General features: G+C 37.1%; 1 protein-coding gene across 6 annotated transcripts in view; it reads right to left on the bottom strand.

The window, feature by feature from the left end:
- MYOM2 (myomesin 2) overlaps positions 1-12,872 on the bottom strand; it is an 83,998-nt gene that overhangs the window by 50,306 nt on the left and 20,820 nt on the right. For all 6 annotated transcript variants that reach the window (XM_083831296.1, XM_083831297.1, XM_083831295.1 and 3 more), the window contains exons 8-12: positions 8,728-8,816; positions 8,598-8,648; positions 8,144-8,308; positions 3,739-3,900; positions 1,384-1,525 (exon numbers count right to left, since the gene is read on the bottom strand). In XM_083831296.1, the coding sequence (XP_083687422.1) occupies positions 1,384-1,525; positions 3,739-3,900; positions 8,144-8,308; positions 8,598-8,648; positions 8,728-8,816 (609 nt within the window). The remainder of the gene's footprint in view (positions 1-1,383; positions 1,526-3,738; positions 3,901-8,143; positions 8,309-8,597; positions 8,649-8,727; positions 8,817-12,872) is intronic.

Here is a 12,872-nt window from a genome sequence, read left to right as displayed (position 1 = left end):
TTCATAATGCAGTTGCAAAGGTTATTTTTTTGTCCTTGTCAACTCTCTCTGCTTCCCTTCCATTTAGTTCTCTAACTTGTCATATGATACAAGTTATTCACTTTTATTTTTAATATGCATCTCTCCAGAAGATGCTGAAATTGGAGCTTTCACCTATTTTTTTCCATCTCTTTCTTGTCATCTTTTTAAGCAAGCGCCGTTACGCTTTTCCCTCTGACAATGGTTTGACCACTGAGTCATCATGAAGCACAGTGATGTCCCCATAGTGGCTCCTTTGTGTGTACACATCTGTTTTGTCTCCTATTACTGTAAACTTTCATGGAGAAGACTGCCTCTTGCCCCGACAGTACTGGAAAAAATAGGGTCGTGATCAAAGGCTACTTGGTACTGCAGCAATCCATGCAAAAATGTCAAAAGAACAGCTCGCTAGATTATACACAAAATAGGTGAAATACTCCTGTGATCTATGCACTGCACAAATTAGATATAACTGGTAGAGTCCCCAGGGCTTAAGTTAATTTCCTCATGCTGACTGCTATTCATAAGCCAACATTTTCCAGCAATTCCCAGACAGTTGTCTCTGAACTAGACCAAATTACGGGGTAGCAAATAGCAATGAGCTACAAATGTTGCTTTTGAGTGCAGAGCATTATACACTGTGAAATCATTTCAGTAATGTTTTTGCTGACTGTCAGCTTCAAATACTAAATATCAGATGTTCTGCTCTGGCTGCAAGGGGCAAGCCTGCACTTCAGTGGAAGAGATGCAAAACAGCACTTGGGACCCTGATCCTGGGCTGCCTGCACTGAGCTGAAACCCCAGCAAAGTACAAAGCAGACTAGAAGAGGGAGAGAACTGCCATTCTGATTTAAACAACCAGCTCCCAAAAGCCCATGACTTGAGCCCCTGATATACCACAGTTATGGCTGAAAGAAAAATATATAATAAATCCTAGATTCCAGTGTTTACAGTATACAGATTAAAGAGACTAAATCTAATTCCAGATACCTATGGATTCTGGCTTCTATAAATTAAATAATGCCAGGGCTCATTCACTGATTTGGCCACATACATACTATTAAACATTTTCATGGTCTGATAAAGTGTGGCTGCTTGCAAATGATTACTGGGAATGGCCCCTAGTCCTTACTAATTCCCTGACTGTGCTCAGAATTGCCTGAGAAACAACTAGATTACTAGAACTAAAAGTATGCCAGAAAACATTCCAGTCATTTAACAAAGTAGGCAACCTACAGTGCCTGGGGTCTGCAAAAATATAGCTAAAGAACCTAAGTAGTCAAGGATATAATGGCATTTTTGTTGTTAAGTACATGCATGGTTTGGGCAATAAACAAAATTAAATAAATGCCCATGTTTACATACTTGTCAACAAAATATCCAATGACTGGGCTCTGAGAGGTCGTATTTGGTGGCTTCCAGGTAACAATAACATAGTCTCTGTTAGCATCATGGCACTTCACATCCATCGGTGCCCCTGGTGCTCCCGCAATCAGTGCATCAGCATCTGGATCACAAATAAAAATAAATCAGTTTTGACTGTGACTCCTCTGAAATCTACAACAAAGACAAAAGGGAATATTTTCAGTTCACTCTGCTGGTCTTTTACGTGAATGGGAGCCTGAAGATTTCATTATACACCAATTCACTGCACTAATGAATCAGGCTCATGTGTATCTCTCCCCATGGTTAAAAGTTTTCAGGGATATTTTTTAGGGTGTGGAAACAATTGAAGCATCAAGCCCCCATTACGTCTCACAGGAATTAAAAGCCCTACTACCCCATGTGTTTTTGATCTTTCCCAATGAAAGCTGTAGTTCAGTGGGTTACTGACCAGACCAAGGTACTCAGTAACAGCTATGTAGCTGAGGAAAATAAATCTCTTAGGAAATGAAAAGTTTCCGAACTCCTGGTACATTTCTAAGGCTGCTTTTTACTTAAAGTCTTAAAAGTAATGAATGTACTTTCATTAAGATATTTTTGTGTGGTTTCATTTCTAAGGTATTGATTGATATAGACCCATGACTCCTAGTGGAGTCTCCTAACAGGTTCTCTCCCTTCAAAGAATGATTTCTATAATACAAAAACATCCTGTATAAAGGCCAAATTTATCCTTGTATGGATTTTTTTTTTCTGAAATAACAAAGCAAAAGCTGCAAGTTTAATTTGAACCTTAACCTGGTGTTTTCCCAACTTTTCCTAAGATATCAGCAAAGAACCACTGTGATCCTATAACAATCTACCTCCCGCAAGGATACCCCAGATTTTGCTGTCCTTTATGCACATTTCTTGCAGATGAATTTGAGGTATCATAGAGGAGGAAACCTAGGGACTGAGAAAATCATTTGCCATAATGCAAAGGCAATCAGTTTTGAGGTGGCTGATGCTCAGCATCAGGCCCGTAATCCCTTAAAAGATTTATTTTCTATGGTCCTGACTGTACACATGACAATGACTTTGTAGCATCAGATCACAACCTACATTAAAAAAAGATGAGAAAAAGACCAACAGAGGACACTACAGACTCTGGAGGACATAGCTCAAGTCCTGGGTTCTGTGCATTTGAATGCATTAGACAAACTGCAAAATGGAACATAGAGATACCTAAAATTGACCCACCAATATGCAAAAATCTTCTGGGAAAGTTAGTATACATTAGTGAGCATTTTTCACTTGAGTAGTTCCTTTCTTAGAAGGTAATTGGGAACTAAAAATCTTCAGCAAATTGTTTCCAGTGAGATAAGGGTGGCTTGTTTAGGACATATTGCAAAGCTGATGAAGCCCATGTGCTAGTCCTGTGAGGAAGATGGATCATGACCATTCAAAAAAAACATTCATTGCTCCATGCAAACTGTCTGGAAAACACTTCTGCAAGACAAGCATTTTACAATACATTTCCAAGAACATCCCAGATCTCTGTAGGTTTAAAATTAGTACAGCTCTAATGGCTTCAGTGGGGCTGCTCCAGCTTGCCACTGCCGAACACGCTGTCCAATGTATTTAAGAGAGTGAAAGCATTGCTCAGCTAGAGTTGTTTTCATCCTCCAGTAAAAGAATTTAAAAGGAAAAACTAAGTTTTACCTGGAGGTGCATGTGGGAGCTCATTCTCCCTTCACTGGGAGTTGTACATGCAAATGCAAGGGCAAATTATGACCTTTATTCTATTTTAATACATTTATCTTCCTTTTAACTATGTCTCTTGTGAAAACTGTATTTCTTCAATGAGCTAATTTCTTACTTTGCTTCTTTTCTCTGATTATTAAGCTGACTGTGATTGGTACATTGGTGGGAATATTTCTGTTGCTTTGTCCCGTGCCTCCTCCTAAGGCCAGGCACAGGTTATGAGAATGCCCAACAAGACTCATTCCCACTTAGCAATCTCTAAGTAAAACAGTCACAGTGAGTACTGGTGCCATATGAAGATGTTTAGTTCCTATCAGGAAAGGAGAAAACAAAGGAACAGGTGCTTTCTTCATAAGTATGATTTATCTGGTTCCCCAGGAAGGAAGATAACATCAGAAGCATGTCCTTTTGAAGCTCCCCACTCATGTAAAGTGACTATGTTGTTTCTAGCACAGACTACTGTATACATCTAACAATTATGGAATACCACAATGCCAGCTTTCTTTTCTGCTTCATTATTTACATGTGACTTTTTAATAAAATAGCTCTTTCTACTGCTCTTTTTAATTTCTCCCAAGAAAGGAATGAACACCTTACCTCTGACAAACAGGTATGCACTGCATTCATTCACTCCACCTTTTGTAATCATACGCAGGGTGTATAAACCTTCATCATCCTTGTTCAGATGAGTAAAGGACAGAGCTGCCTGGCCTTCTCCAAAATACAGCTTTGTCCACTTGGAGTCCTTTATCAGCACATCTGGAACAGAAGACCCATCAGACCCATCACCACGCTGGCCAGAACTGCAAATGTCCTGGTGCAGCTGTGCAGCTCTGTGCTAATCAGAGGTACCCACTATGCCAGCTTTATGATAACTTTATTCAGAGTGACAGTACTTTGATGCTATGAAAACTCAAGCTGAGGAAACTTGTTTCCTCAGTGAATTTTACAGAATATGAAGTCTCAGAATACCCTATGTAATGCCAACAGCAGAATTTCCATCACCGACACTTTGCACATGCTGACAGAGAAAAATATTATCCACATTTTGAAACTATTATGTGAAAACCTGTCATACCCTGTAATGAATGCAGGGTGGAACTTCATTTCACTATTAATAAGTTTTGCTACCTGTTCAGGTCAAATGTCAGATTACTCAATTTATTTCTCCAAGTTTAAGAGACAAGATTTCAGTTTAATCTGGACTGCTATAAATACACACTAAATTTAAATCCTCAAGGCATGCCTGTTGAGCAGTGAATGAAATTAAATTTGAATTTCTCACAGGTGAGAGGTGGTGACCCATGATTAATGCAAATTAATCTGATTGCCTAGTGAAACCTGAGCAAAAGAATGGGCAGGATATTTTATGCTAGCCAAGAGACTGTCTTCATATCACCTTTTTAATAATTGATTGGATTATTTTTAATACTTAACTCCCTAAGACCTATTGCATACTAATTTATTCTAATTGATGCAGCAGAATTATATTTAAAGAAGCTGAATATCTATAAATGTTTATTACTCTATTGCTTAAATACAGTCTGGAGCAGGCTCTTGAATGATTGTAAAGGAATCAGGTTTCCCAGCTACCAGCTGAGTTGCATAAGAAAGTATAAAAAATGAAACATGTTCAGATAATAAAGCATCTATAAGACACACTACTAAAACTTACAGCAGTAAATTACATGATCACCTAAACATACAGTTGTTTAGTGAGAAGAGTACAAAGTAAATTCAGTCACATTTGTTCACACGAGATCCTTTATCATGAGATCCTTGCATAGAAAATCTGCGTGTCCCCTTTCTGTCATGTCACAATGGTACAGTTACTAAGTGTAGAGAGACATGAAGTACTTTAAATGAAATCAGAAAATGTCTCCACCTAGAAACTTTAACTAAGTGTGATTTCTGTGGAAAATCTTGAAGAAAAAATGAAGTTGAACAACTAGCAGCTTTGAATAGCAGGTCACTTATTTAGATTCCAGGCTTGAGTGGAATCATAGACATTCTAGATTGAATATATAGAAACGGCAGGAAAACCTGTTTTGTCTATTAAGGCCAGAATCATCCATTCCCACTGCTTATGTGCACCTTAAACCAGAAATTATGGAGCCAGTTGTGTTTGCTAAGAGCAGAAAAACTTCTTTCCTTCACACAAGGTCAAAGAAACACCAAACTCCTTAAGAAAGTAAGAGGACTCTTTTTTAATGCAGTCTGGATGGATGACAAGAGAAGGTAAGAAGAAGATGATAAGCCAAGAAGAAGAGTAAAGGTATTCACAGGTTTTAATAGAGCAGGTATTTATCTACCTGTGATCACAATAATTTTACAATACGAGGGCCTCACTGTGGTGATCAAATCCCCGGTCTACTCACATGTTGTGCTCTGTCACCCCTATCAGAATTTACCAAGGAACTAACCTGGAAGAGACTATCACTCAGATTCAGCGTGACTCAACCCTCACTTGCTGACTTCACTACATGAGATATTTTTCCTAAAACATTGTTCTGCTGAAAAACAACCTGCTGAAAAATCGCATATAGAGTGGGGAATTACTATAAGTTGAAGTTTCTCTTCGTCATGTATTTTGGTCTACTGAAATATAAGCTCAGTTCTGCACTCTGTGATTTTTTTCTCTGAATTAAATTTTTTTATTCTAGATTACAGTATAAATAACTGCAGAATGCTGGTTTGTATAGCTTTATAATGTTTATATTACACTAGAGATCAATAACAGAAAGCTCCATTTACCAGCTGAACTCACATCAAGATTGGATATATATTCCTGAAGTATTATTTTGATTTAGTTCTTTCAGTATCTTAAATTGTTCTAAGTGGGCCATGAATTGTAGACATCATACTCATGTTTGTCAAATCCCAAAACACTTTAGAGGATTTGATTCAGTTGACTTATATGCCCCTAGGAGTCTAGTAGACAACCTCAATAAGCTTCACTCAAGTGAAGCTTATTAATACTGGATAAACACATATTTCTCTTGTGTATAATTATTAAAAGTAAATCATACAGATCCATCTCAGGGCTTTAGTTGTTATTATTTGATTAATAAAAAGTGAAAAATCTTAGGAAAAATACAGATTGTCTTAATACAAGAGTAGAATTAAATATTACCTCTCAAAAGAAAAAAAAATAAAAATAAAAAAGAACATTGAAAGCACATAATGTTGAACAAATTATTAACCTTCTCATCATTTATATTTATGCATTGCCTCCAGCTCTCAAGAGACCCAATACAGGGAATTGTAGCACATAGCAAAGGTTCATAGCTCAAGAATTCCTGCTGTATTTGGAAACAAGTTCTGCCAGTTGATACATCTGTACACCTCTTCAAAATATTGTGATCCATGCAGGATCACAAGGAAAGACAATCTTAAGCTTGTTCATATCATCATATTTTCCTGTAACATAAATAGAATAATGGGATGAAAGTCTATCTGACTCACTAGTAAAATACCATTGCCTTCAAAGAGACCATGTTTTCATCTCAGGTTTTCATGGGGAAGGTAATCTTACGGCAAATAAGGGGAAAAATAGATCATAACTTTTTTACATATCAAGAAGAAATTATCTTGGCATCATAAAGAACTAATTTGAAGGGATAAATTACTGTTCAACTAGTGCAAGAACATTTCACAGTGGATGAAAATTCAAACAACATGGGGCATCCCTTGAAAATTAGTAGTTCTTTATGGCTGTAGTTCCCAAAACCAAAGTTCAGAGATTTGGCACCTAGAGAATCTGGGTCCAGTAGGAGACAAAGTAAAAGTACCATTGAAAATAATGGCTCACCTCAGAGTCTATTGATAGCAATTTACAAACCCCTGTGCACTTCAGTGGGAACAGAATCTGGGTTCAAGGATGAGTCTTGTATTTTAAGTTATTCACCAAACAAAACAGCCATTTTTATTACTTCATAATTTCATTTAATATCAAATTCATGTAAAACTATGTGCATGAAACAAAAGGTATAACTATCAGCAATGACTCCTTTTTTGATTTTCCTAATCTCAAATTTTCTCGACTTCCTTATTAATCTTCTTAATACTTCTTTGTTTATGCACCACATTTTGTTAGCTATGGAATTTTACTACCTTGTCTAGGACCAGTCCAAATACCAGCACTGGGAGTCTGCTACTCCCAAATGTTGTCCCTCTGGGGAAAGGTCTCACCATTCACTTGAATCCCCAGAATATTGACTTTAGGATCCTACACTGAGACTGTAGTTGGTGAAAAGTTGTAAACTGAATACCTATGATAGCCTACTGTCTGTTAAAATTTAATTAGGTAGTTATATGGTTTTTTTGTTTTTTTTTTTTTGGGGGGGGGTGGATGGTGAACAAATACTACTCATACAGGGTTGGTATACCATTAATGAAACACTGCAATATGCTTCAGGGATGCTTTTTTTCAGTACTTCCAGTAAAGACTGTTTCACTTGGCATAGCATAATTTTTCACTGACAAAAGAGACAAAGGCCTACAAATGTGGTACTTACACAGCAGAGCAAAAGCCTGTATTTCAGGCCTGATTCCTCTAAGTATTTCTGAACTATAAATTAAATATGTGTTAACGTAAAATTCACGATAGTGGAGCAAGATGGAAGGAGAGAACCACGCCCACACTTCAGTGCTTCAAACGTTAATTTACTGCTTTGTGAGTACCCTCCAGTTCAGTGGTCACAGCATTCAATTATAAATTATGCTCAAATCTAGGAATTGACTTTGGTTCTCCACCTACTCAGTAAATGTTCTAACCACTGTGTTATTAGTTAATATGAGATTACCTCCTTTGCTGTAAATGTGCACTCAAGAAAAGGTGGACAAAGCAATGTAATTTAGAAAGATATCAAGTCTGTAAATTCTAACTAGAGATATTTATTTGCTCTATTCTGAAATTAGTTCTGTGAATCTCATGTTCCAAGACTGATCAGTGTTTTCTCCAGCATTTTCCAGATAGCTTCTATTCAATGTGCTAACTTACCATCTCTATACCACTCAGCACGGGGCCGTAGTCTTTTCAGCTCTGGGGTGACCAACACAGAACACTTAAGGGTCAGTGTTTCACCTTCAGTTGCAAAGGTAACTCCAAATTTCTCCAAAAACTGGACATCGAAGTGTGTGAAGCAAACATCATATGACAGGGGCACTATGCATGAGAAAATGAAAACATTCTTAAGTAACTTCTAGTTATAACAAACGGATTACTGTCGAATCTGAAGAGGAGATAGAACTCTCTAGTATACTATATACTGATCTAGAGATGCAAATGGGAAAGAAAAAGCATCTGGACAGCTCAGGTTGCTACTGAGTGCTTAAAGAGCAAAATCAGAAGAAAAAAAGCATATTTTATTTTCTCATCTGTAAAACATTATTCTGGCTTTTATTAACGATAAGGGTGTACAAACTATCTAAGCAAAAAAAATATATTTGCTTACAGTGGAAGGGCATTATCCCAGCTGGGTGAGGCTCTTCACCCTCTCTGAACCCTGTAAAATACAGACAATAAAGATTCAATGACAAGAACATAATATTTATTTCTTATTTTAATCATGAAGTAGGACTTACTTCGTACAATCACAGCACAATTGGTTGATGCCTGCCCATGGACATTTGTTGCAACTGCTGAATAAGTAGCAGAATCATCAAAATCAGCTCTGAAAAGGGAAAATGGGAAAATAAATGACTAGGCAAATACAAATGCTCTTAATGATCAATATTACAAACCAAGCTGTGTCAACCCTAAGCAAAGTGTATAAAGTTCTTTGCTCACATCACATTGTGCAAGAAGTTGATGAAAGACAATCAGAAATCTGGTACTGGTTTTGCAGTAGTTTTATCACAGATTAGTGTGCGGGCTGCATTAACTTAAGCAAACTGGAAATGACCTTTAGAGAGTGATCAAAAGGAGATAGCTGGAATATGCCAGTCTGGCTCTTTCCTTTCTCTATGTAACCTTCTTAATTTGTCTTGCTCTTCTGCCACATATTTTAAGAAAGAGACATGGAAGAAAAGGATGTGATGCTTGCAGAAAATTCATCCCTCTGTGGCTATCCCCAGCAGGTAGATACAGGTATTTTTTGCCTCTCTCATACCTCTTTTTAGGCAGTACATGTGAAATGATACAAAACCATGGAATATGACCTAAATTCTTTACGGGCACAAAAATTTTGGTTTTATTTATTTTTAGTGAGAAAATATATTTATTATGTAAGGACAATAAAATAAAAAATAAAATAAAATAAAATAAAATAAAATAAAATAAAATAAAATAATAGTTAATTCATGCAACATAGAGCCCAGTGTTGGAATGTCTTATTTACTGCATCCTCTCTTGAAGGATAATTTATGTTAGTAGATATATGTCTAGTTAAGATACAAGTCCAAACCTTGGTTTCCCAATTCTTTACTTATTTAAAATGGGTTCAGTCAGGAGAAGTATTACATCCATGGATATGACATAAAATTGAGGTAAAAGAAAGGAAACTAATTCCTTACATGCAAATATACTTTTGGTGCAATTACATGAAACTACAGTTAAATAAACTTATGTGATATGTGTCTAATAAATATAAATATAACTCCCTATTGGCTACAAACATTAAAAATACTTTAGATTGTTCTAAATACAGATTTAGGTAGAGTGATATCCACCCCACCCCACCCCCCCAAAAAAGAAAAAAAGGAAGGAAGGAAGGAAGGAAGGAAGGAAGGAAGGGAGGGAGGGAGGGAGGGAGGGAGGGAGGGAGGGAGGGAGGGAGGGAGGGAACTTAGTCTGGAGGAAAAAATTATTTTGAAAAAGTTGAAATATTTCATTTTGACATTTCACAATTAACATTTCAATTCAAAAATATTTCAGAATTTACTTCTGCTTTATTTTTAGAAACATACTAAACACTCTAATATGAAATACTCCAATATTTTGGTTTTAAATAAACAAAATGTTTTATTTGGCCCAATTTGATATCTTTTCTTGAACTTTTTTTCTTTAGCCAAGTATTCAAAAATATGTCTGTGTCAAACAAGATTATTGATTTTTTTCTATTTCTTGGAATTTCTAATAGGTCTAGCCATCAGTTAATCAGAATGCTGAAATACATACAATTAAATCCTGCTTCTGTGTAGTTCCAGTGCATTTAATAGAGACACTCTCAGGAATTTCTGTTGATGAGATATAATGTCTGCATACACTTAGTTTCCTCTAAAAAGAACGAATTTGTATCTTCTTGGCAACTGCCAGATGAAAGGGATGAAATTATGGTTGTACTTGTCTTCTAAGAGGTCGTGTATTCCAGGTGTGAAAGAAGAAAGAATATGTAAAAGTGTTTGATGTAAATTGTATAACAGGATGCCAATTTGGGGCCATGTAGCACTTGTGATAGTCACATCAGACACCTGTTTTCCAGCTCTTGCATATATTCTGGACAATGTCATATCACAAAAATGATACTATCTGTACTGTGATGCCTAAAATACAGCTTGATAAAAGCTCTCTTTTTAGTTACCTCCCTAAACATACAGGAGTAACAGCTCCTCCTAGAGGTAAACCTTCGGCCACAATTTTCACAAAATAAAGCAGCAAAATACCAAGTCTATCATACAATTAACTATTAAAGCCAGAGGAGTAACTCTTAAGATTAACCCACTTAACCAGAAAGCCTGCTGTAGAATATGAAGCCTGTGAGTGCTCCACTACAGTCTGTATAGGAAAAGTCTGAAAAACACTATAGAACAGCTGAAATACTAAGCTAAATATTATTCAATATCTTGGGGTTTTCAGGAAGGATTTAAAAAATGACCATACCTTTTCACAAATCTACATAAAGCTTAACTGATTTCTGGACTTGCTTGAAAGTTGTTGGATTTGGTAACACTAACTTAAAAACAAGAACAATTTTTTCCTATTCCGGTTTCACGGTATTAATGTTTGTATTATAAGATGCCAAAAGCAAGATAAACCTGTGGTACAGGATTTTTTCCTAAGTCACGTTGTAATGTCTCTATATTGACATGTACATAATTCATACACTTTTCACAGCCAAATACAGTGCCTTGCTATAATGAAATAAGCTAACAGCAAATGTGGCATGTCAAAAGTTTTTTTAAAGGGGCATTGCAGAATTGACTGTAGTGGAACAATAAGGTGTACCAGTTACTCTGCACTAAATCCATACTTTAAAGGAGGTATATATAGTATATAGTACATACTATACTGCGTATATAATAAAATATATATTAAACAGTGTTAGGGATTGTCCCCAGAAATTGTATTTTGATTACTCTGGCGTTGATGTGCTAGAACAGCCCTAGACATGCCCTGGTGTGTGACAGGTCCCCAGAAAGATTCCTGGGCACAGCTCAGGAGACAGCAGGATTCATTTCCCAGAAAACATTCTGGATGTAGCTGCCCTGTCCTGAAAGATAAGATGAGCAGCATGGATATAGTGCATCCCATGCCAGGGGGCCACTGTGTCAGAGGATGTTTTTAGGTTACCATGGCAGGCAAAGTCTAGGACAGCAATTCCTAGTCACTGGAGGGAGGTATAGCATACACTGCATGTCCCCAAATGCATGCCCTATAAAGGATTCCTGTCCTCCTGCCCACTGTCCAGCCCCCTCACCATCCTACCTGAAGACTATGGAGGTGCACAAGGTCTTCCTCCAGCCTAGGTGTCCAGGCTTCTCCTGGAGAAGCCATACCCTCCAGGAGCACAGTGCACACTTCCATCCAGCAGCACGTGTGCTGGGGGAGCCATGCTGCAGGTGCAGTGTTGATCCATCCCTGGCTGTACACAAGTTAGGCAGCTTACAGCCCCCAAACTATATCTGAGTGATGGATGACTGCCCCACCATTGCCGTACTGGGCTGTTCCCTTACATAAACAAAGCATTACTTCAGGCTGCTCTGCTTCATCAAATACAGCTTAATTGCTCTTTAACATTTTGTTGTTACAGAGCGTTGGCACAAGAACAAAATAACAGTGTATCTAAAGTGAGCTTAATTCTGATTAACTATCACTTTAAAATAGTTATATTTTGCTCTCAGTGTTGGCTTCATTTTCTAGCAAAACAGCAGCTAAAACAGTCAATAGGAATTAATTACCTTAAGAATTACACAGGATTCAGTATCTGAAACATGATTTATGATTAAACACCGGATGGCATAAAAATAACCCAAAAACTTTAGAAGCATATTCTGAACAAATGTGAGGCCACAGTCTGCTTGACCACTCCAAACCTCAGAAATTTAGAGGTGTAAGAATTGCAAAGCTGTCTCCCTAAAACGAGGAAGCAAAATGCCAAATACCTGATTAATTTTTCAAATGGATGTGTAGCTGTGCTACTCTCAGTCCCCTCCCCATTGTCTTGCCATCTCAGAAGGAACAGCAAAATGCCTCTCATGATTTCCCTGATTGTGAGGGTCTCCAAAGTAGAGGAAACAAAAAATAATCATTAAAGTCTCCAGACAGGAGATTCACAAAAGGATTGTTTTTAACCCAACCAGCTCAGTGTCTGAAAGCAACTATTTGACAGAGGTTGTCTGGATTAGTGATGGAGTGAGAATTAGTTTTATCAGAGGGTAAAAAAGAAAGAAGAATTACTGACCCACTGACTGACCACACTTTTTTTTTTTACAACACTTTTGTTTTATGATGAGAAACAAGGTCCTTTTTTTATGAACATATAAAAATAAGTCCCCAGTCCAGGCACTTT

Source organism: Anser anser (genome assembly GCF_964211835.1).
Source record: "Anser anser genome assembly, chromosome: 3".
Lineage (NCBI taxonomy): Eukaryota > Metazoa > Chordata > Aves > Anseriformes > Anatidae > Anser > Anser anser.
This window is presented reverse-complemented; position numbering and strand designations above follow the sequence as displayed.